Consider the following 25,915-nt stretch of genomic DNA (forward strand, 5'->3'; position numbering starts at 1 on the left):
TAGTATGAGTTTCAGAGGGTCACACCATATTCAAATCATAGCAGTACCCTGAGGTCAAATGCTCACTCATGGCATTTGCCTTGGATTTGAAAGCCAAAAAATTCAGGATTCTCAATGCAAAAAGAACAGAGTCTGGTCCAAAAGGAACTTATTTACAACACCCAGGACTCTGTGAGGAAGACAGAGGACCTCAAAGGAGTCAGCAGCACCTCTCCTGCATTCCTCAAGAGGTCCTTAAGACTAATTAGTAGAGGCCAGGCATCGTGGCTCATGCCTATAATCCTAGCACTTTTGGAGTCTGAGGCGGGTGGATCGCCTGAGGTCAGGAGTTCAAGACTAGCTTGGCCAACATGGTAAAAGCCCATCTCTACTAAAAATACAAAAATTAGCCAGGAGTGGTGGCACGTGCCTGTAATCCCAGCTACTTGGGAGGCTGAGGCAGGAGAATCACTTGAACCCGAGCACCACTGCATACCAACCTGGGCAATAAGAGCAAAACTCCATCTCAAAAAAAAAAAAAGTAATCAGTAGTCTCCTTACGGTCCCTTTGATGGCATGGCCACCAGATTAGTCAAAAGGTAACATTTAAATATCTTAACTGGCTTTGTTTGTGGGTCTAGAATCAGGTAATACTTCCTTCCATAAAAATACAGTGTGCTGATAAGTTGACCAGAACAGGTTGCTTTTATAGACAGAAAAACTGAAGAAAGCAGAACCAAAGCACAGAAAGCAGACTGGTCATTTCAGAGTTACCTTCCTTGTAAGACAGAAGCAAGGAAATAATAATAGACAAATCATTGACTGGTTCCCACCAGGTTACTTCAGGTGACTTCTTGTTGTAAGGCAGAGGGAGCTGTATTATTATGCCAACTGAAGCTGGCCTGTTTGGGAAATCAGGCTGTTTTTATCTCCTGACTTCCGAGTAGGTCAGATAACAACTCATTTTCAGTTTGGTGACATAGCACCTCAACATGGGTGACCCCATTTTGACTTGTAGTCTAGTCTGTTGGGGCATAGGACAGTAGCTGAGTCCAAAGCAATGGGCTCCTAAGATTTTAATTTAACAGCATGCATAAGCAAGGCCCCATCTTACCTGTGAAGGTGTCAAACCATATTAAGTATAGGGCTCAATCCAAGTGTACTCACTTTGTATCTCCAACATACACATACACACAAATATGCTTTTTCAAACAATTCACTCCCACAGATTCCCCCCAAGAATCCAACATGGCTCTCATCCCTGAAGGGTGGATCCATTAATTGAGGATCACTGGCTTATAAAATCTCCACAGAGGCTGGGCATGGTGGCTCACGCCTGTAATCTTAGCACTTTGGGATGCCAAGGTGGGTGGATCACCTGAGGTCAGGAGTTCAACACCAGCCTGGCCATCATGGTGAAACCCCATCTTAATAAAATAAAATAAAATAAAATAAAATAAAGTAAAATCTCCACAGAAGATCACAGTTTAAGATGGAAATGCTTTATTCCATTAACGACCTGGTATTCCTCCCCTCTCTCTCTGTAACTCACAGATGTTGCGCTTAGTAGTTTTCTCTTATGCTGTGCGGGTTCCTTTCAAGATGTTCTCAAACCTCTCTGGGCTGCTGGTTAGGTGGCACTCAGGAGAACAACACTAGGTTCAAACCCAGTTTCTCACTGGCAATATGTGGGTACTAATGCTGGACCTAAATCCTATTACTGACATTTAACCTAATCTTATCAATAGCAGCTTGCCAAGGACTTCCAAAACCCATACTATGCATCTGCTTGTGGACTGAATTGGGATCTGTTTTTCTCTGCTACCAACTATGAATTTCAGGGGTGCTGGAAAGGACTGTGCTTGTGATTTCGGCCCAGCTGTTTACAACGGGCCTGAGGGAAGCTCTGATTTGTGTTGTTCAGCAAGGTTGGTGGCTTCAGGTTTCACCATTGTCTCATATTTATGTACTACATAGAAAGCCTTTAAAAACTCAGTAAAGTCAATGCTTCCGTCTCTGTTCAGGTCCATCATGTTGGCAATCTTATTGACTTGGGAATTATCAATATGAAGATTGTAGTGAGAACTAAAAAGTTTCCACATGGCATGAAATTCTTCCATGGAGATCAACCCTAAAAGAATATAAGAGAAGGTTATGAGTGTTCATTTTAAGACCCACCTAAGGCAGGGGTTGCAGAAGCCACACTGATTGAATAGTCCCAATTAGAAACTCACTAAAATGCCTGACCATGAAGATACTGAAGGATATGGAAGAGTAAGATTATAAATGTAACAACGGGCCAGGCGTGGTGGCTCACGCCTGTAATCTCAGCACTTTGGGAGGCGGAGGTGGGCGGATCACCTGAGGTCAGGAGTTCAAGACCAGTCTGACCAACATGGTGAAACCCTGTCTTTAAAAAGAAAAATAAAAAAATAAAAATAAATGTAAGAAACAATATGTCACTTTCAACTCCTAAGGGATCCTGAACTTATTCTAAAGCCAGAACCAGCAAACAGTGAAGAAATGGGGATGGGGTTGTGGACTGTGGGACTAGATGTGATATAGAAATGATAGGATCTAAAATAGAAGGGTAAGGTGCACAGGAGGAGGGCAGAGAGGAAAGTGACATCAATGAAGAGGGAGAAGAGGCCCTGGGAGTCAATAAGAGGATTACAAACAATGGCGCTGCCTTTTTTATAGGCAATAATTTAATGCGTTGATCATTGATCTTTTTGGTGTTCAAAGGTCTCTGCAGTAGGGAATTATCTGATGAGTTTTTAAAAATTTGAAAATTAGTAATTGTACATCAAAGCTAAAGGCAGAAAATGAGTTTTCATAGCCCTTAATCCCCAAAACAGAATCAGAATTCTAGGAATGAGATACTGAAATGGATAGCAAATCACCTCTTCATTTGTACTGGTGATTTATATAAAGAGTTATTCCAGTTTGACTGATGGCTACATAGGCTTCTGTAGGACTCTATCATCTTGAATACAGAGACTGCAGCCAAACTGAAATAACAATAATATTAAACAAGTTTGTTTTTCCCCTCAAGTTTTATCATGTTAAATGAAGAATGAAATAGATAAAAACAGAGTTCTGATTTCAGAGAACCAGACTAGCTTCTGCTTTCTACTACTGCTACCCCCATTTTGACCTGTAGTCTAGCCTGTTGAGGCCTAGGGCAGGAGCTGAGTCCAAAACAATGGGCTCCTACGATTTTCATTAAACAGCATGCATAAGCAAGGCCCATCTTACCAATGAAGGGGTCAAACCATATTAATTATAGGGCTCAATCCAAGTGTACTCACTTTGTATCTCCAATATACACACACACACAAATATGTTTTTTAAATGAACTCATCAAAGTTCATTTATTTACCTGAGTGATCAGAGTCAATGGCATTAAATATGATTTCCAGGTCAGATCGGTATCTGTACAGAGTTTCAACTAGAGCAGAATTAGCCTACAATAAAGATTTTCCAAGTGTTAGAACTATCGAATTCATGACACAGATCGCTTTTAGCAAATGTAACAAACACAAAACATCATCACCAATTCAAATGATGTGATTTAGACAAATCTGAGAAGGCCAGCCTTCCCGTGGAGGCCCCACCCTCTTCATTCAGTCTGTGATCCTCAGGGGACAAGTCCAAAGCAAATAAGGCAGCGGTAACTAACAAGAGCCACCATTTACAGAGAAGTTCATGTGGATTATTTCATTTGGTCCTCTACAACAAGAAGGAACAAGAACAGAACTATTATTATGTCCATTTTACAATTTTGAAAAAAGGGAGATAAAGGAACTTTCCCAGGGGTCACAGAGCTGGGAAGTGGGATTTAAATTTTGGCTGCCTGAAGCCACGGCCTGTGATCTTAGTCACCATGGTAAACTGCCTCTGAAGTGAAGTCAAAAGCCTCCTTCCTGGGGATATTTTAGTCTCTAACCTACCTTTACTTCCCTTCTCTCTGCTCTTACCTTCTCATCTTCCCTGCAAATGATCACCCAAGTCCTGGGTCCAACCAGCTCCCTTTCAGCTCAGTGTTATATCTCACTGCTGATGAATTGTTAAGTAATAAGTACAGGGATCCGATAAATCTCCCTGATATTCACATTCTAACAAGAGATTCTACATTTCAAAAATCTTTCAGACATATTCTGGGTCATGTCAGCAAGTCTGTACACTCAAATTTAACAAGGGTTAAATATTCTTAAATATTCTAAATGGTATGTTGTATAAAAGCATGGATGTCAGACCAGGCGCAGGGGATCATGCCTGTAATCCCAGCACTTTGGGAGGCCGAGGCAGGCAGATCACTTGAGGTTAAGAGTTCAAGACCAGCCTGGACAACACAGTGAAACCCCATCTCCACTAAAAATAAAAAATTAGCTGAGTATGGTGGCAGGCACCTGTAATCTCAGTTACTCAGGAGGCTGAGGCAGGAGAGTCGCTTAAGCCTGGGAGGGAGAAGTTGCAGTGAACTGAGATTGTACCACTGCACTCCAGCCTGGGCAACAGAGCAAGACTCTGCTTCAAAAAACAAACAAACAAAAAGCATAGATGTCAGATCTACCCTTCTGCTAGACAGCACTTAAAAATCCAAGCCAGGTGCAGTGGCTCATACCTGTAGTCCCAGCACTTTGGGAGGCCGAGGTGGGCAGATCACAAGGTCAGGAGATCAAGACCATCCTGGCTAACATGGTGAAACACCATCTCTACTAAAAATACAAAACATTAGCCGGGTGTGGTGGCATGCAGCTGTAGTCCCAGCCACTCGGGAGGCTGAGGCAGGAGAATCCTTTGAACCTGGCAGTCAGAGGTTGCAGTGAGCCAAGATCGCACCACTGCACTCCAGCCTGAATGACAGAGTGAGACTCTGTCTTAAAAAAACAAAAATCCAGTATTTGATGTGGACTTGTTTGTTGAAGGTTTTCCTTTTCTTTTTTTTTTTTTTTTTTCTTTTTTCTTATCCTAGGAACACAGAAATTTGCTGAACAGACCACAGTGTACCTGGGAGATTCCCCTTCAGCCTTTCCTAAGACTGTAACTCCATCTATTAGATTATTCCACTCCCAGCTTTTCTTTTTTTTCTTTTCCTTTCTTCTTTTTTTTTTTGTTTTGAGAGGGAGTCTCGTTCTATTGCCCAGGCAGTGGCACCATCTCGGCTCACTGCAACCTCTGCCTCCCGGGTTAAAAGGATTCTCTTGCCTCAGCCTCCTAAGTAGCTGGGATTACAGGCATGTGCCACCATGCCTCGCTGATTTTTGTATTTTTAGTAGACAGACATGGGGTTTCACCTTGTTGGTCAGGCTGGTCTCAAGCTCCTGACCTCATGATCTGCCTGCATCGGCCTCCCAAAGTGCTGGGATTACAGGCATGAGCCACTGTACCTGGCCACTCCCAGCTTTTCAAAGGACTAACTTATGTTTCGCCCTGGCCAGGTTTTAGCTGGGGCTATGTTTCACTTGCCTCTTTTATAGGTTTTTCAATGTGGATATTCCGGAAGCTGGACATGTATTCAACGTTTCCATTTTGGTCTATGATTACCAGATTCGAACTCAGGGATCTCCACGGTAAGTTCAGTCCCAAAATGCTCTCCATGCAAAAAGCCCACTGGCTCACAGGAAGTTTTCCTAACAACAACAACAACAACAAAGCCCAAATGATTTGTTTATGATATGATTTTAAAGAATGCAACCTCCTTGGGAGAGCCAGGGCAGCATGGGGCCAGCTGCTCTCTGTCATAATTTACGCTTCCAGGCCCTGTAGTCCTGAAGGAGAAATAACTCAAGAATATCTTTAGTATTCCACAGATCATGTCCTTCCTGTCACCTGTAAGAAATCAGACTTTGGGTGTTAGATTATTTGTTTTTCATTTTTCTGATTAACAAAGTAAGGTATGCCTATTTATTTATTTTTTTGGAGGAGTCTGGCTCTTGTTGCCCAGGCTGGGGTGCAGTGGTGCCATCTTGGCTCACTGCAATGTCCACTTCCTGGGTTCAAGCGATTCTCCTGCCTCAGCCTCCAAGTACGTGGGGTTACACGTGCACGCTACCATACCCGGCTTTTTTTTTTTTGTATTTTTAGTAGAGATGGGGTTTCACCATGTTGGCCAGGCTGGTCTTGAACTCCTGACCTCAAGTGATCCGCCCGCCTCGGCTCCCAAAGTGCTGGGATTACAGGTGTGAGCCACTGTGCCTGGCCTAGGTATGCTTATTATAGAAGATTTGAAAACAGAAAAGAATACAAAGAATAAAAGATGTATTATTTACCTGTCATTTCACAACTAATATTCTTTTCCTCCTAATATATGTAATTTTTCCAAACACAAATATCTTTATTACATGTAGGCTGTTTCTATTTTTAGATGAATATCCATTTGGCCCAGAATCGTTTATTGAAGACTCCTTTGCCCACTGCTCAGCAGTAGTGCCTTCGAGTGTCTATAACTGCATGAATCTGTTTCAGGATTCTCTATTTGCTTCCATTGTCTATATGGGTATCTGTGTGCTGATTCCATACCATTCTAATTACTGTACTTTTATAACAGATCTTGATCTATAATAAAGAAAGTCTTCCCACCTTATTCTTTTTTTTCAAGAACATCTTGGCTATTTTGGGCCTTTGGTAATTCCACATGAGTTTTAGATGCAGATTCTCAAGATCTACCGAAAAATCCCCACTTTGGGATTTTGACTGAGATTGCATTCAACCTATAGCTCAATTTGGGAGGAATTTGTATCTTGACAACTTCAACCCTTCTAGTCCTCGAACACAGTAATACCTACCCACTTATTTCAGTCCCCTTTGATTTATCTTAATAATATCTTAGAGCTCTCATACCTCATTCATTAGGTTTCTCCTGAGTACTTGATTATCTATTGTGAATGGTATCTTTTAAGATTTTTCTTATCTAAAAGCTAACTGCTGACTACCCCAGCTATCAATTTATTCCCATTTAGCTCCAAAATTATTCTTCTTCTTATTTTTTTCTTGCCACATTTTGTGATACTAGAACTGGACCCTGTAATCATTGCTTCTTTGGCAGCTCCTATAACGTTAGGCTTTGTTAGTAGACAGTGCAGGAAGAATACTGCAAAGAACAGCAAAGAAAAGGCTTTTCTTTCTGGTTCTGGTGTACCCTGCTTTTTGTTTCTATAGCACAGCATGGTTACCAGAGGTGTGTGGGAAATGCAGTGGCACCCACCTTCTAGCAAATTTCCCTGATACCACAGCACGTGTCATCAGTGTGTAGGTGACGCAGTGTAGCACAGCCTAAGGTGTTGCTGGCACCCCAGTGGGTGGCTCTGTCCTCTCCAGTCCTGGCCCACTAGCTAGAGACTCAACTCTAACTTGAGGCACCTCAGTGAACTTCTGCCCTCCCCAGCGGACCACAGCCACATCCTCACCAATGAGGGCGTGATCTCATCTCTTATTGGGATTAGGGATTTCTTCCAAGTTTGTTCCTTCCATGGCTCCTCTCTCTCAACCTTAGACAGAAGCTCCTCCCTACAATTGCATTGGTTATTTGTTTTCTCTTTCTCTCTGTCTCACCATGGTTTCATCAACTTCAACAGTTTTATCAAAGAACCATTTTTTGGCTAGGCGCAGTGGCTCACACCTGTAACCCCAGCACTTTGGGAGGCCAAGGCAGGCAGATAACCTGAGGTCAAGAGTTTGAGATCAGCCTGGCCAACATGGTGAAATCTAATCTCTACTAAAAATACAAAAAAAATTAGCTGGGTATGGTGGTGTGTACCTGTAGTCCAAGCTACTCGGGGAGGCTGAGGCAGGAGAAGCGGTTGAACCCAGGAGGCAGAGGTTGCAGTGAGCCAAGACTGCACCACTACACTCCAGCCTAGGTGACAGAGGGAGACTCCATCTCAAAAACAACAAAACAACAACAAAAAACACTTTTTTAAACTTTGTTAATTATAACTTCATCTTTTACATTTAAGGTTATCATCAGTGCCTTTCTAATTTGCATCCCGTAAATTCTAATAAGTTGCATTTTCATTGTCATTTAGTTTCAGCATTCTAATTTTCACTGTGATTCTCTTTGAGCCAAGGATTATTTATGTTTACTTCTCATTTCCAAACCAAAAGGCAATTTTATGACTATCTTATATTATTGAGTTGTAGCTCAAGTCACTATGTCAGATCATTTATTTTGTAATGTTTCCCGTACTTCAAAACCCATTGAGATTCACTGTATGTTCCAGTGTTTGGTCACTTTTTGTAAATGATCCATTTGTGCTTGATAAGAATATGCATTCTGAAATGTTGGGTGCTGAGTTCTATGTCATCTTTTAAGAAAAAAGTATGCTAATCTTTTAGCTGGTTTTTTTCGTTCCTGAGAGAGGAGTATTAAAACCTCCCACTATGGTGGTAGATGTTTTTACTTCTATTTTTTCTTCTGTCAGTTCTTGTTTTGAATATTTTTGAAGCTATATTAATAGGTACATACACATTTAGAATGGATTCAATTGGCATAATTAATATTTTATCATTACAAAATGTTCTTTTTCATTTCTAGTAATATATACTTCCTTAGAGTCTACTTCGCCTGACACTAATAAATCTATCTTAGCTTTATTTTTGTTAGTGTTTTCATGGCATATCTTTTTCTAAATTTAACTTCTAATGTTTTGTGTATATGATTCTACAGTCTAATTTTGCAACTGTTGAGAAATCTATCAGTCTAATTGTTATCTCTTTGTAGCAATATGTGTTTCCTCTCTGCCTGCTTTTCAACGATGTTTTTCTTTGCCACTGGTGCTCTGGAGTTTCACCACAAATGTGTGTAGGTGTGGATTTAACTTTATTTATTCTACTTGTGAATCACTGTTCCTCTCTATGAATTTGAGTCTTTTATCAATTCTGGAAATGTCTCAGCCATTACCATGTCAAATATATGGTCTCTTACATTCTATTCTCTCCTCCCAGTACCCTGAGTAGGTGTATGTAAACTTCTTGTTTTACTGTTCATATCTCTTTTTTTTTCTTTCTTCTTCAAATCATTCCCAAATGCATGTTTATGATTTCATAGTTCCTATGAACATATTTTTTATTTGATAATTCTAATATCTGATGTCCTCAGGGAACTAACTGTTGTTTCTGCTGACTTTCACTCACGGTAGTTTGTGTCCTTGTTTGGTAATTTTTTATTGTGAGCTCATGTGAGTTGATCTTAATCTCTGGATATACAAGTGGCCAAAACTGGGGATGCTTCCCTCAAAGATAAATTTGCATTTGCTTGCCAGGAGCCAGGGAGCATTACAGACCTAGGACAACTTTAGCCACTTTGAGGGTGCAAGCATGATAATGGAGGTCTCAAATGCAGCTTTTCCATCTTTCTACTATATTATAATTTAGTCTCAGGATTGATTGCTATACCAATATCAGCATTGGGCCCCAGGACAATCTAGCCTTTTGTGTTTTCTTGTTGCTCCATGCTCACACATGTGGTTTCAAATCATCTTTCATGGAGAGTGAAGATGCAGCTGGAAGAGTCACCTTACTATGAGGCTGGTAAATGCATTAAATTCTGCATCCTCCAGGATCTAGCTGTCTGTTAATAGGAAAGCCCCCCAGAATGTCTAGTCTAGCATACTATCAGAATAGAAGTTTAATTCAGGGTTGGTGTTAGTTTTCCAAATTGAAAATAGCTTGCTAAAAGGAATAAATGTGCCTTTTTTTGCACAAATAATGGATTATATATTTTTTATCTCTATTCTTCCTTCTTAGTAAAAATGGAGAACTGACATCCTAAGGAAGCAAAGAAAATGAAAAGTGATCTGTATGTAACTTGGTGTGTTAAGAAACGGTAAGTGTTACACAATTTTATTACCTGATTTTCTGCGGTCTTGATGTTGGAAAGCATGAATGAGGTCAGTTTTTCGTGAAATCATTCTCTCTCTTAATATCTTGATGGCACTGTTTTCCATAGTACTCACTCTATGTAAAGAAAAAAATAATTAGGTGAAAGTAACATAAATCATCCTGTTTTGTTTCATTTTAATGTGCACATTACTATTTATGAATTTTTACTTTAAATGAGTTGCCTAGATTCACACATATCACTACTAGATGGTAAACATATGCATATGTATCTATATGTGAATGTATATGTATGTGTGCATGCACACATGCATTTTGTGAAGTTTTAAAAGGATTACAAATAGTATTTTCTTTTGAATGCCAAAAATTCACATGAACAATCATTTGAAAAGAAGGAAAATAAAGAAGAACTTACTATACCAGATATTTAAATGTATCATTAAATTACTGAGATAAAACAACAGATATTGACAAGAGAAGACTGATACATGAATAGAACATAATAGAAATTTCATAAATATATCAAACTATGTATGAGAATAACATATATAATACAGAGGTATTGCAATTCAGTAGAAAATGACAGTTTTTAAAAAGAGCGCTAGCATAGTTAGCTAACAACCTGGACTTCAACCTCCACCTCAGATCATTTACAAAAATAAATTTTCAAATAAAGGAGGAACAGAGGAACAAAGTAATCATACACACACATACATAATGACTATTTTGTTCCTCTTTTTATTTTTTTTGTGTACACACACACAAACACACACACACATATGGCAAAATGGTAGATGTAGTAAATTCAAGCATATCAGTAATAAAATCATATGAGAATGGATTAAATAATCAAATTAAGAGGCAGAGATTGTGAAACTGCATAAAAACAACAAAACAAGATCCAACTATACGTTGTCTACAGGAGAACACTTCAGTTTTAAAGATACAAAGAGTTTAAAAGGAAAAGGATGCAAAAAAAATACCATGCAAACAGCAAGCATGACAACTTGGAGCGGCCATACCAATAGCGACAAAATGGACTTTAAGACAAAAATTGTTGCCAGGCGTGGTGGCTCACACCTGTAACCCCAGCACTTTGGGAGGCTGAGGCGGGCAGATCACCTGAGGTCAGGAGTTCAACACCAGCCTGACCAACATGGAAAAACCCTGTCTCTACCAAAAATACAAAATTAGCCAGGCGTGGTAGCACATACCTGTAATCCCAGCTACTTGGGAGGCTGAGGCAGGAGAATCGCTTGAACCCGGGAGGCAGAGGTTGCAGTGAGCCGAGATTGTGCCATTGCACTCCAGCCTCCAGCCTGGGCAACAAGAGTGAAACTCCATATCAAAAAAAAAAAAAAAAAAAAAAAGACAAAAATTGTTACCAGAGACAAGGAGGGATATCTTATAATGATAAAACAGTCCATCAAGAAGATAAAACAGTCGGACTTGGTGGCTCATGCCTGTAATCCCAGCACTTTGGGAGGCCAAGGCAGGTGGATCACCTGAGGTTGGGAGTTCGAGACCAACATGACCAGCATGGAGAAACCTCGTCTCTACTAAAAATACAAAATTAGTCGGACATGGTGAGGCAGGAAAATCTCTTGAACCTGGAAGGTGGAGGTTGTGGTGAGCCGAGATCATGCCATTGCCCTCCAGCCTGGGCAACAAGAGCGAAACTCCATCTCAAAAAAAAAAAAAAAAAAAAAAAAAAAAAAAAGAAGATAAAATAATTATAAACACACGAGAACCTAAAAACAGAGCCCAAAACTACATGAAGCAAAAATGGACAGAACTGAAGGGAGACACAGACAATTCAACAATAATATAGAGGCTTCGATAGTCGACTTTCAGTAATGGATGAAACAACTAGGTAGAAAATCAACACGGACTTAGAAGACTTGAACAGCACTCAAATTAACTAGACCTCACAGATGTATTTAAAACATTCTACCCAACAACAAGAGAATTACATTTTTTTTTTTTTTGAGATGAAGTCTTCACTCTGTCACCCAGGCTGGAGTGCAGTAGCACTATCTTGTCTCCCTGCAACCTCCGCCTCCCGGGTTCAAGCGATTCTCCTGCCTCAGCCTCCTGAGTAGCTGGGACTATAAGCATGCACCATCATGCCCAGCTAATTTTTGTATTTTTAGTAGAGATAGGGTTTCATTATATTGGCCAGGCTGGTCTTGAACTCCTGATCTTGTGATCCTCCTGACTTGGGCTCACAAAATGCTGGGATTACAGGTGTGAGCCACTGTGCCTGGCCTGAGAATTATATTCTTCTATAGTATATGTGAAACATTCTCCACAGTAGACTTTATGCTAGGCCATAATATAAGCCTTAATAGGTTTAAAAGGATTAAGATCAAAGTATCTTTACTTTGAAAAAAATAGGAATTTATTGAAAGAAGTATATTAATAACAGAAAGTAATTTGGGAAAGAAATAAATTAAAATTTGGCCGGGCGCGGTGGCTCAAGCCTGTAATCCCAGCACTTTGGGAGGCCGAGGCGGGTGGATCACGAGGTCGAGAGATCGAGACCATCCTGGTCAACACGGTGAAACCCCGTCTCTACTAAAACTACAAAAAATTAGCTGGGCATGGTGGCACGTGCCTGTAATCCCAGCGACTCAGGAGGCTGAGGCAGGAGAATTGCCTGAACCCAAGGGGGGGGGGGTGCGGTGGGCCGGAAACCCCCCAATTGCCCCCAACCTGGGTAAAAAAAGTGAAAACCCCTTTTAAAAAAAAAAAAAAAAAAAAAAAAAAAGAAATAAATTAAAAATTAACAACAGAAAGAAATTTGAGCAAGTCACAAATATAAGGAAATTAAACAGCAAAATCTTAACCAATAGGTCAAAGAAGAAATCAGAGGAGAAATCAGAAAATACTTTAAGATGAGTGAAAATGAAAATACGACATACCAAAACATATGGCATACACTAAAGTAGTGCTTAGAGGAAAATGTATAGCTGTAGATGCCTATATTAAAAAAGAAAAAAGATCTCTAATCAATAACATAATCTTCCACTTTAAAAAAAGTAGAAAAAGGCTGGATACGGTGGCTCACGCCTGTAATCTCTGGGAGACCGAGCTGGGTGGATCACTTGAGGCCAGCCTGACCAACATGGTGAAACCCCATCTCTACTAAAAATACAAAATTAGCTGGGCATGTAATCCCAGCTACTCGGGAGGCTGAAGCAGGAGAATCGCTTGAACCCAAGAGGCAGAGGTTGCAGTGAGCCGAGATCGTGCCATTGCACTCCGGCCTGGACAACAAGAGCAAAACTCCATCTCAAAAATAAAAATAATAATAATAAAATAAAAAATTGGAAAAAAGAGTAAGCTGAACCCAACATAAGCAGATAAAAGGAAATAATAAAGAAAAGAGCAGTTAAGAAATGAAATAGAGAACGGAAAGATAATAAAGAAAAATCAACAAAATAAAAATTGGTTCTTTGAAAAATCAACAAAATTGTCAAACCTTAATAATGTCCAAGAAAAAAAGAAAAAAGACTTAAATTTCTAAAATCAAGAGTGAAAGAGGGGACACCAGGAGAATTGCTTGAACCCAGGAGGCGGAGGTTGCAGTGAGCCGAGATTGCACCATTGCACTCCAGTCTGGGTAACAAGAGTGAAATTCCATCTCAAAAAAAAAAAAAAAAAAAGTACAAAGTTTAACTCACATTTACCAGTTTTAAAACTGTAGTAAGTTTGTAAAGTTACAATAATTAGGACAGTGTGGTACTCACAATAGGATAGACATAGACATAGACAAATATCATACAATTTAAAGGCCAGAAACAAACCTGTACATTATGGTCAACAGATTTTTGACAATAGTGCCAAGAGGGAAAGAATAGTCTTCAAGTCATGGTTCTGGGACAACTGGATATCCACATGTAAAATAATAAAGCCGAACCCTTCCATCACACAATGCACAAAAATTAGCTTGGCTGGGCGCAGTAGCTCATGCCTGTAATCCCAGTACTCTGGGAGGCCAAAGTGGGTGGATCACCTGAGGTCAGGAGTTTGAGACCAGCCTGGCCAACATGGTGAAACCCCATCTGTACTAAAAATGCAAAAATTAGCTGGGCGTGGTGGTGGACACCTGTAATCTTAGCTACTCAGGAGGCTGAGGCAGGAGAATCTCTTGAACCTGGGAGGTGGAGGTTGCAGTGAGCCAAGATTACGCCACTACACTCCAACCTGGCAACAAGAGTGAAACTCTGTCTCAAAAAAAAAAAGAGAGAGAGAGAGAGATCATCACAAGGGCCGGCAATGATGTAGAACACTTGGAATCCTCACACACTGATGCTGAAAATGGTAAATTATTCAGCCCCTTGGGAAAAAAGTTTACAAGTTCCTCAAAATGTTAAACACAGAGTTACCATATAACCCAGCAATTCCATGATCAAGTATTTACTCAAGAGAACTGAAACATGTACACACAAAAACTTGCCTATGAATGTTCATAACACCGTTGTTTATAATAGCCAAAAAGTGAAAACACCCTAAATGTCTTTCAACTCAAGAATAAACAAAATGTGGTCTATCCATAAAATGGAATATTATTCACCCATAAAAAAGGAATGAAGTACTGATATAGAATACAGCATGAATAACCTCAAAAACATTATGCTGAGTGAAAGAAGCCAGCCATAAAAGACCACATGTTGTGTGATCTCATTTATATGAAATGCCAAGAATAGGCAAATCCACAGAGACAGAAAATAGATTAGTGGTTGCCTAGGGCTGTGATGGGAGGAGGTGACTGGGAAATGACTATTCAATGGCTATAAGTTTTCTTTTTGGGATGGGAAAAATGTTCAAAAGTTAAATAATGGTGATAGCTGCACAACTCTGTAAATATACTGTCATTGAATTGTAAATGAGTAAACTTTGTGATATGTAAATTACATCTCAATGTAGCTGTTAAATTTCAGAATTTGAGGTATGTGTGTGTGAGAGACAGAGACAGAGAAATTTTCTAAACAAAGGTAAAACTCCAAAAATTATAATAAAATTATAAATAAATATGGTATGTTATTTTCAGATTGCCCACTGTTATAACCTTTTTGAAGTAGCTATTAAGATTTTAAACATATAAATTTCATAAATTCTACATTTTAAAATCTTATATTTAAAAAGTCACTAAAACTTATGGATATACGTACACACAGAGAGGAATTTCTTTCAGCTTTATTGACATAAAACTATAACACATTTATAACTGGCAAATAAAATTATATATATTTAAGGTATACAATGTGATGATTTGATATACAGAAATATATATTATGGAATGATTACCACAATCGAGTCAGTTAATACATCTGTCACCTAACATAGTTAACGTGTACGTATAGTGAGAACATTTGAGATCTACTCTCCTAGCAAATTTTAGGTGTACAATACATTCTTTTTTTGTTCATTTGTTTTTATTTTTGTTTTTTTGAGACAGAGTCTCACTCTGTTGCCAGGTTGGAGTACAATGGCACGATCTCGACTCACTGCAACCTTCACCTCCTGGGTTCAAGTGATTCTCCTGCCTCAGCCTCCCAAGTAGCTGGGACTATAGGTGTGCGCCACAACGCCGGGCTAATCTGTTTTTAGTAGAGATGGGGTTTCACCATGTTGGCCAGGATGGTCTTGATCTCTTGACCTCGTGATCCGCCCGCCTTGGCCTCCCAAAGTGCTGGGATTACAGGCGTGAGCCACTGCACCTGATCCATTTGTTTTTTTGTTTTTATTTTTGTTCTCTTCTCCCCCGACCCCTCAGGTATACAGTACATTCCTATTAGCTATGGTCTCCATGCAGTATGTTAGATCCCCAGAACTTATTCATCTTATAACTGAAAGTTTGTGCTCTTTGACCAACGTCTCCAGCTATCCTCCACCTCTCAGCCTCTGGCAACCACATACTACTCTCTGTTTCTATGAGTTCAACTTTTTTAGATTCCATATATAAGTGATGTCATACAGTATTTGTCTGACTTATTTCACTTAGCAAAATGCCTTCCAGGTTCACCCATGTTGTCATAAATGTCAGGATTTCTTTTTTATGTTGGAATAATATTCCATTGTGCATGTACCATCAGTCCTCTGTATCTGTGGGTTTCTCATCCATGGATTTTTTTTTTTTTTTTGAGACAGGATCTCACTCTGTTGCCCAGCCTGGAGTACGGTGGCATGATCTTGGCTCACTGCAACCTTGACCACCCAGGCTCAAGCGGTTCTCCTGCCTCAGCCTCCAGAGTAGCTGGGATTACAGGAGTGCACCACCACGTCCAGCTAATTTTTGTATTTTTTTGTAGAGACGGGTTCTTACCATGTTGCCCAGGTAGTCTTGAACTCCTGGGCTCAGGTGATCCTCCTGCCTCGGCCTCCCAAAGTGCTGGGACTACAAGCATGAGCCACTGTGCTTGGCCAATTTTATTTTTTAAACAGATGGTTGTGCCTATACTTAACACGTACAGACTTTTTCTTGTCATTATTCCCTAAACAATACAGTATAACAACTATTGACAGAGTATTTACATTGCATTCAGTGTTATAAGTAATGTAGAGATGATTTAAAGTATATGGAAGGATCCGCATAGGCTTTATGCTATTTTTATATAAAGGACTTGAGCCTGTAGGGATTTTGGTATCCGAGAGGGCTTCTGGAACCAATTCCCTACAAATATCAAGGAATGATTAGATAGATAGATGATAGATAGATAGATAGATAGATAGGCAGATGTGATATATACAATATATATAGTGTAAATATAATATATAAATCCACTCACCTACATCAGTCACATTTTCTTTCTCTGTCTTGCTAGACACTTGGGTTGTTACCATATCTTGACTATCATGAATAATGCCACACTGAGCATGGGAGTGCAAATATCTCTTCGAGATACTGATTTCATTTCCTTTGCATACATAATCCCAGTAGTGGGATTGCTGGACCATGTGGTACTTCTATTTTTAACTTTTTGAGGAATCTCTGTACTGTTTTCTATAATGGCTGTAATAATCCACATTCCTAGCAAGAGAGTACAAGCGTTCCCTTTCTCCGCACTCTGGCCAACACTTACCTTTTTCTTAACAGCCATTCTAACCGGTGTGAGATGGTATCTCATTGTGGTTTTGATTTGCATTTCCCTGATGATGAGTGACACTGAGCACCTTTTCATAAACCTGTTGGCCATTTGTATGTCTTTTTTGGGAAAATGTCTATTCAGGTTCTTTGCCCATTTTAAAAATTGGATTATTTGTTTTTTTTGCTGTTAAGTTGTATGCGTTCCTTATATGTAGGAATGCTAGTTATAGCCTTGTTTTTAAATGCAGAACCCTGGAACCAATCTGGATGTCTAGCAACTGGACAAGATTTAGTTGCTCCATAATTGTTATGGTACATGTATACTACAGAATATTATGCATGTACTAAAAAGAATGAGTTAGGTCTATCTTTACTAACTTGGGGTGATGTTCATGATATAATTTTTAGGGGAAAATTCAGGTGCAGAATACAGTGTGCAGTGTGATTCTATCTTTCTTTTAAAAAAATGTATATGTACAGGCTGGGCGCAGTGGCTCACACCTGTAATCTCAGCACTTTGAGAGGCTGAGGTGGGCAAATCACCTGAGGTCAAGAGTTCAAGATCAGCCTGGCCAACAAGGGGAAACTCCATCTCTACTAAAAATACAAAAATTAGCCGAGCATAGTGGCACACTCCTATAGTCCCAGCTACTCGAGAGGCTGAGGGAGGAGAATCCAGGAGGATTGAACCCAGGAGGCAGAGGTTGCAGTGAGCCAAGATCATGCCATTGCACTCCAGCCTGGGTGACAGAGGAAGACTCCTTCTCAAAAAACAAAAAAGTATATACATTGTTTATCATCTTTCTCTTCACTCTGAGATATGTGTTCAATGAGGGGACTTTGGCCTATCTTGTATTATATATGCCTAGAACAGTACCTGACACATGGTAGTACTCAAAGGTTTTTTAAATTCAATGACTGAATAATTGCTTGTCTATTTTTGTAGGAGCAATAAGAGGATGGAAGGGACAATTCTAATGAATGAGTTAGGTCTAGTTTTAGTCTAGTAATTAAAACTAGTTAGCTGCTAGTTTTAATTACCTCTGGGGAAAAGGATAATTGAGAAGGGAGAGGAGATCATTAATGTTTTCTTTATTCTTCTTTGCTTTTTTTTTTTTTTTTCCAGTTGTTAACTAACACGTTAGTTTTATAATGTAAAAAATCTTAGGCCAGGCGCAGTGGCTCACACCTGTAATCCCAGCACTTTGGGAGGCTGAGGCGGGCTGATCACATGGGGTCAGGAGTTCAATACCAGCCTGGCCAACATGGTGAAACCCTGTCTCTACTAAAAATACCAAAATCAGCTGGGCGTGGTGGCACACTTCTGTAATCCCAGCCACTGGGGAGGCTGAGACAGAAGAATTGCTTGAACTGGGGAGGAGGAAGTTGCAGTGAGCCAACATCACGCTACTGCACTCTAGCCTGGGCCACAGAGTGAGACTCTGTCTCAAAAAAAAAAATCTTAAAAAGATAATGTTAAAAGGAGAAACGGAAGATAGGAAGATAAGCTATGAATGCCATCACATGGAGAGAGACACTATTAGAGTCACATACTTCTGGGGCAAAACCAGACAGGGCTCTTTGTGGGTAAGAGAAGGTTGTAGGTTAGGGGACTGAGTGGGTGTGGGAATCTTCTTTTCTTTGCATTCAGTTATGTTTCTGGGGACTAACTGCCTTATCTATCTAAAAAGATGTATGGGCTGGGTGCGGTGGATCATGCCTGTAATCCCAGCACTTTGGGAGGCCGAGGCAGGCGGATCACAAGGTCAGAAGATCGAGACCATGCTGGCTAACATGGTGAAACTCGATCTTTACTAAAAATACAAAAAATTAGCTAGTGTGGTGGCACCTGCCTGTAGTCCCAGCTACTCAGGAGGTTGACACAGGAGAATCACTTGAACCCAGGAGACGGGACGTTGCAGTGAGCCGAGATCGCGCCACTGCACTCCAGCGTGGCGACAGTGAGACTCAGTCTCAGAAAAAAAAAAGGATGTATGAATTTAAAATTGCTCCTTTTTGTTTCAAATATGAGTGCATTCACCCCTTGGTGTCTGAAACAATTTCCATTTTGTTGATACTAATGAGCAACCTATAAATGGCTGTCTTCACTCATGTGGCTGCTCTTAGTGATTTGGGACTGGTTCTAATGGGTCCATGATACCAGTGCTCGGTATTCTCTGTAGAGTATACCCACCTTTGGTGAAGAGGTTGAAAGCACGTTGCATCAGTTACTTGGTACTGGAAAAATCGAGGATTTGTACCAGAACATAGTTTGACGTAAGCTCCTCGATTGCTGTCTTCTTCGTAATAATTAGAAGCAGAAAATATAGTCACAACCTGGTTAAAGAAAAAGAGGGTCAGGTTCATGCAAAATTAATTCTCAAAAGGTCATTCAAAAAAGTCAGAAATAGCTCAATTCTTAAAAAGTAAACATCAAAGAAAGTTCATAATCTCTGCAAATCATCCACGTCTGATGTGATTTCCTGTGACTGAATCGGAGGAAAGCAAGGCTACTACTGTGTCCCCAGGAGCACTGATGCCTGGCCACTCAACCAACACCCTCAGTGCATGCCCTGTAATCCTGTGTACAATTTTAGTGCCAAATCTCAGAATCCTCTTTAATGTCTGAGTTTGCTTTTTTTTTTGAGACGCAGTCTCGCTCTGTCACACAGGCTGGAGTGCAGTGGTGCGATCTCAGCTCATTGCAATCTCCGCCTCCTGGGATCAAGCGATTCTCTTGCCTCAGCCTCCTGAGTAGCTGGGATTACAGGCGTGCCCTACCATGCCCGGCTAATTTTTGTATTTTCAGTAGAGACAGGGTTTCACCATGTTGATCAGACTGGTTTCAAACTCCTGACCTTGTGATCTGCCTGCCTCAGTCTCCCAAAGTGCTAGGATTACAGGTGTGAGCCACTGCACCCGGCCTGATTTTGCAAATTCTTTTTCCAAGGGATAAATCCCCTATCTTCTTGCCTTGTAATACTTGAGTATTCAGAACAAAATTTGTCTAGTATCAGTTTTTTTCTTCTGGTTGGAGCTGAGTGATTTAGAGGGTTCAGGGCCCCAGAAAGTCAGTGCTTTAAGGGCAGAGGTGCAGTGATTAGAATAAGGGACCATAACCACTATCTTGTGAAGGAACCAGCCTTGGGGCTATGGTAGAATATGGGAGGACAATATTTGTGGGTTATGGGGAACCTGGCTTAGGCCCCGTTCTATCCCAATGAGAATGTCACTTCAGACAAGCCACTGCTGTTTTCTATTTTCTTATTACAAAGAAACGCTAAATGATACTTGCCTTACTCATCTTGCAATGTTAGTATGAGCTGAAAATGAATTAATAGAGTTCAGAAAAGCAAAGTGCTGACACAGCAGGAAATGCCACATAACTTGGTATCCATTTTTCTTTATTGCTGTTCACTATAGAAAAAGGTACATCCCAGGCCGGGTGTTGTGGCTCACACCTGTAATCCCAGCACTTTGGGAGGCTGAGACAGATCACCTGAGCTCAGGAGTTTGAGACCACCCTGGCCAACATGATGAAACCTTGTCCCTACCAAAAATACAAAAATTAGCTGGACGTGGTGTCAGGCACCTGCAATCCCAGCTACTTGGGAGCATGAGGCATGAGAATCACTTGAATGTGGGAGGCGGAGGTTGCAGTGAGCCGAGATCACATCATTGCACTCTAGCCTGGACGACAGAGTGAGATTCCCATATCAAACAAAAAAAAAAGGAAAAAAAAGAAAAAGAAAAGAGTGCATCCCAGAAAAACTTGAAATAAGAAACCAACTCCTTGGTCCTCACCTCTTTTAGCCTTATCAGACACCAGGAAGGAACACCACACATTCCATTTTAGCGGCTGCAGCTAAACTGACTACAGTGAGCAACCTGTTGGAGGTCCCTACTCAGGGAGCTGAAGGCAAGTGTGTTTTGTGTTTTGGGCCCAGCACAGAGAACATGTAAAAAGTGCAAGAGCAAACTGGATTCACTGCTGCCTTTTATGCACTCTGTGAGGAAAAGGACATTCTCAACCGCACTGTATGGGACAGCTGCCTTACAAGTAGTAAAGAACCAAGCCTTTCTGTGTGTCTTCTTACTGCCATGTATCAGAATTTCTGTTTTTGGGACCGGGCACAGTGGCTCATGCCTGTAATCCCAGCACTTTGGGAGGCTGAGGTGGGCAGATCACCTGAGGTCAGGAGTTCAAGACCAACCTGGCTAACACGGTGAAACCTAGTCTCTACTAAAATTATAAAAATTAGCTGGGCATAGTGGCGCATACCTGTAATTCCAGCTATTTGGGTGGCTGAGGCACAAGAGTCATGTGAACCCAGGAGGCAGAGGTTGCAGTGAGCCGAGATCATGCCACTGCACTCCAGCCTGGGTGACAGAGCGAGACTCTGCCTCAAAAAAAGAATTTCTGGGATTATGGAAGATCAGGGAAATGAACCAAATATCTTTTAGGACAAGGGACAGTAAGGCCCCTTCAGACAACCTAGATGGACCCCGCCTTCTCTGGTTTCTGTTTGGTGCTAGGGGAGACATTTTCTCAAGGGCTTCTAGGTCAGACATACTCTGTGAAGGAAAGACTGTGCTTGGGGGAAGGATGTCCATTGGAATGTCAGCAACAATTCTAGCTTACCTTCCCACCATGACAGATTTCATACCCTTCGGGCTTACATTCATGAGACCTGATGATCATCTTCAACTGGAATTTATTAAGAATCTTGGAAGTAACATCTGGTCCAAAATAGCAGCCCCCTCCTCGACCCGTATTTGGAAAACAGCCTTTTTTGCCTCTGGGATCACTCCACAGAATATCAATAACCTTGGAACAAGAAACCAGATTTGGCTATAACTTACAAATGAGAGTATATCTTTCTAGATTCCAACTTATTTGCCAGAAATATTAACCCAAGGTATCCCAAAGTACTTCTCATTCTTCCTTAAAAATTGTTTCAGGCTTGGCATGGTGGCTCACATCTGTAATCCCAGCACTTTGGGAGGCCAGGGTGGGAGGATTACTTGAGGCCAGGAGTTCAACCCCACCCCGGGCAACATGGTGAGACTTCATCTCTACAAAAAATACAAAACTTAGGCGGGCATGGTGGTACACGCCTGTAGTCTCAGCTAGTAGGGAGATGAGCTGGGAGCATCGCTTGAGCCTGGGAGGTCAAGGCTGCAGTGAGCCATGATCACTCCACTGCACTCCAGCCTGGGTGACAGATGGAGACCCTGTCTCAAAAAAAAAACAAAACAAAAAACAAAAAACAGCACTGTTTCATACTCATCTCCTCCATGAACAGTCAATACAGCAATAGCAATAACCAAGAATCAGCTCTTGTCCCCCGCTTTAAAAATTCCATCACAATTGTTTGACAATTGTGGAAGCTACAAGGTTCTTTTCTCTTAAAAGAACTTAATTGCCATGCTGGGCGCGGTGGCTAATGCCTGTAATCACAGTACTTTGGGAGGCAAAGATTGGCAGACCACGAGGTCAAAACTTTGAGACGGGCCTGACCAACATGGTGAAACCCCATCTCTACTAAAAATACAAAGAATTAGCCAGGCGTGGTAGCACACGTCTGCAATCCCTGCTGCTTAGGAGGCTGAGGCAGGAGAATTGTTTGAACCCAGGAGGCAGAGGTTGCAGTGAGCCGAAATCGCGCTATTGTACTCCAGCCTGGGCAACCAAGACTCGATCTCAAAATGAATAAATAAATAAATAAATAAATAAGAACTTCACTGTCACATTCAGGGGAGAAATTAACTCTCCACAATGACCACACATTAGAAGTGTCTTAACATATTCAAAGAGGTAAGGTAGAGCTCCTGCTGTGGCTCTCAGCCAGATTTTTGTCCTCTCAAGCACAAGCCTGAGGAAGCCCTTGCTGTTTCCCAACACAAATGTGGAAACCTGTTCATCTGAGGGTGTCTCCTAAAGCATCTCCTTCACCTTTTGCCCCCTCCATGATAAGTACATTCTCAGCTTCAGCAATACATTTAGCAACTGACTAGTTTCCACAATGTGTTCTAAATCCACAAGTGTTGTATTAGTGTAACATTTCCTTTGGGGCCCCGGAGAGGCAAATGCAGGTGACATGATGTCCAGGACTAAAGATCCAAATTTTTAAGAACATTTTTCTGCCACCATATTACAGTGGCTTATGCCTGTAATCCCAGCACTTTCGGAGCTGAGTCACGAGGATTACTTGAGCCCAGGAGTTCAAGAGCAGCCTGGGTAAACATGGCGAAACCCTATCTCTACAAAAAATTAAAAAATAAACATTAGCCAGGTGTGGTGGTGCACACATGTGTTCCCAGCTACTTGGGAGGCTGAGGTGAGAGGACTGCTTGAGCCCAGGATGTTGAGGCTGCAGTGAGCCATGTTCATGCCACTGCACTGCAGCCTGGGTAACAGAGCAAGACACCATCTCAAAAAAAAAAAAACCAAAATAATATTTTTCATAAAAATTGGAAGCTTCCTCTTTGTGGTTCTCATTTATCTGTAATGTTTCTTCTTTTATTTTTTGTGACAGAGTCTCGCTCTGTTGCCCAGACTGGAGTGCAGTGGCATGATCTCAGCTCACTGCAACCTCTCCCTCCCAGGTTCAAGTGGTTTTCCTGCCTCAGCCTCCCAAATAGCTGTGATTGAAAAGGCGTGCTACAATTGGCAACAAAAGCCAAAATAGACAAATGGGACCTAATCAAACTCCACAGCTTCTGCACAGCAAAAGAAACAGTCATTAGAGTGAATCGGCAACCAACAGAATGGGAAAAATTTTTTGTAATGTACCCATCCAACAAAGGGCTGATATCTAGAATCTACAAAGAACTAAAACAGATTTACAAGAAAAAAAACAAACAAGCCCATTCAAAAGTGGGTAAAGGACATGAACAGACACTTTACAAAAGAAGACATACATGAGGCCAACAAATATGAAAAAATGCTCATCATCGCTGGTCATCAGAGAAATGCAAATCAAGACTACATTGAGATACCATCTCATGCCAGTTAGAATGGCGATCATTAAAAAACCTGGAGACAACAGATGCTGGAGAGGATGTGGAGAAATAGGAACACTTTTACACTGTTGGTGGGAGTGTAAATTAGTTCAACCATTGTGGAAGACAGTGTGGCGATTCCTCAAGGACCTAGAAATAGAAATTCCATTTGACCCAGCAATCCCATTACTGGGTATATATCTAAAGGATTATCAATTGTTCTACTATAAGGACACATGCACCCGAATGTTCATTGCAGCACTGTTTACAATAGCAAAGACCTGGAAGCAACCCAAATGCCCATCGATGATAGACTGGACAGGGAAAATGTGGCACATATACACCATGCAATACTATGCAGCCCATAAAAAATGATGAGTTCGTGTCCTTTGTAGGGACATGGATGAACCTGGAAATCATCATTCTCAGCAAACTGACACAAGAACAGAAAATCAAACACCGCATGTTCTCACTCATAGGTGGGTGTGGAACAATGAGAACACATGGACACAGGGAGGGGAGCATCACACACTGGGGTCTGCTGGGGGGAAATAGGGGAGGGACAGTGGGGGGTGGAGAGTTGGGGAGAGATAGTATGGGGAGAAATGCCAGATATAGGTGATGGGGAGGAAGGCAGCACATCACACTGTCATGTGTGTACCTATGCAACAACCTTGCATGTACCCCAAAACCTAAAATGCAATAAAAAAAATAATAAATAACAAAAATAATAAAAAGAAAAAGAAAAAGCGTGCCACAACATCTAGCTAATTTTTTGTACTTTTGGTAGAGACAGGGTTTCACATGGTGGCCAGGCTGGTCTCGAACTCCTGACCTCAGGTGATCCTCCCACCTGGGCCTCCCAAAGTGCTGGCATTACAGATGTGAGCCACCACACCAGGCTTTAATGTTTCTTTATTGAAACTTCTGTAAGAGCTAAAAGAGTAGTGAGAGAAACTCTCTCTGCCATTAAAGTTATACTACCTTGAAAATCCTCTCTGGGTCTCACTTTTGAGATCTTTAGAACCAGGCATTTGGGCCAGCTGACCTGTAAAGTATCTCAAAGTTCTAACAGACTGATTCTAATGGTCTATATTTTCCACGTTTCTTTTGAGTGCATGAAAAAGCATGCATGTGAAGTTGTGCCGTTATTCTAGTGGGTCCTACTCAGGTCGGAGAAGAGGACCAGAAACTGCTGCACATGATTGTATGCCCATTTATAAGACTGGTATGGAAGAGGAGCTAGAAATAAGTGAGGAAAAGGGCAGTGAGGTGGAGAGGAGAGCAGAACTGGCAGGAGAGCTATCCTGGAATGGTAAGCACCTGGTCAGAGCTAGAGAAAAGAGAAACCTTGCACAGGCCCCGCATCAGACACCTGCAGAGCTTTTGATGATTGAAGTGACAGTTAAAATCACCCAAATAAGGGTCAGCCCAGGGGGCTCCTTTCTCCCCACTGAATTCAAAATTAGCACAACCCTACTCTATGAATAAATATGATGGAACCCCTTTACTTTGCTGGTGTTTATGACAAAAATCACACATGCATTTTAAACTGAGTCAAATCTGGCTCTTACAACATGATGTCATGTTTGAGGGACATGGTTTGACCTGTAATATAATGATGGACGGAATATGGAAATCAAGGTATTGTGCTTTATTAGGAGGGGATTAAGTTTTCAATTTCTACATGGGATGCAAATCATTTATAGCCAAAATTACCCCTAGGAAACCTCTTAAGTTACACTTAATGTATACAGTCACCCCTCAGTATCCAAGGGGGACTGGTTCCAGGACCACCTCCTACATCCAGGATGCTAAAGTCTGTGGATGCTTAAGTCCCTTGTATAAAATGGCATAGTATTTGCATATAACCCACACACATCCTCCTGTCTACAAACTGTCCCTGATTTTCAGTTTCACAATGGTGCAAAAGCAACCAGCATTCAATAAGCTCCTTGACATGATGGAATCATGTCCAGATAAACCCATAAGTCA

General features: G+C 41.0%; 1 protein-coding gene across 1 annotated transcript; it reads right to left on the reverse strand.

Annotated features, from left to right (window-relative positions):
• Positions 1 to 1,459: 1,459 nt before the first annotated feature.
• On the reverse strand, positions 1,460 to 23,018 carry LOC116546003 (serine/threonine-protein phosphatase with EF-hands 1-like). Its single transcript, XM_032272376.1, has 7 exons — positions 22,872 to 23,018; positions 21,558 to 21,767; positions 19,110 to 19,252; positions 9,833 to 9,939; positions 5,452 to 5,615; positions 3,362 to 3,446; positions 1,460 to 2,110 (listed from the first exon to the last, which is right to left on the reverse strand). Exons 1-7 carry the CDS (start codon positions 23,016 to 23,018, stop codon positions 1,863 to 1,865), a joined length of 1,104 nt encoding a protein of 367 aa, XP_032128267.1. The 3' UTR covers positions 1,460 to 1,862.
• Positions 23,019 to 25,915: the final 2,897 nt, after the last annotated feature.

Source organism: Sapajus apella, unplaced genomic scaffold (assembly GCF_009761245.1).
Source record: "Sapajus apella isolate SASKATOON/1434 unplaced genomic scaffold, GSC_monkey_1.0 scaffold494, whole genome shotgun sequence".
NCBI classification, from domain to species: Eukaryota; Metazoa; Chordata; class Mammalia; order Primates; family Cebidae; genus Sapajus; species Sapajus apella.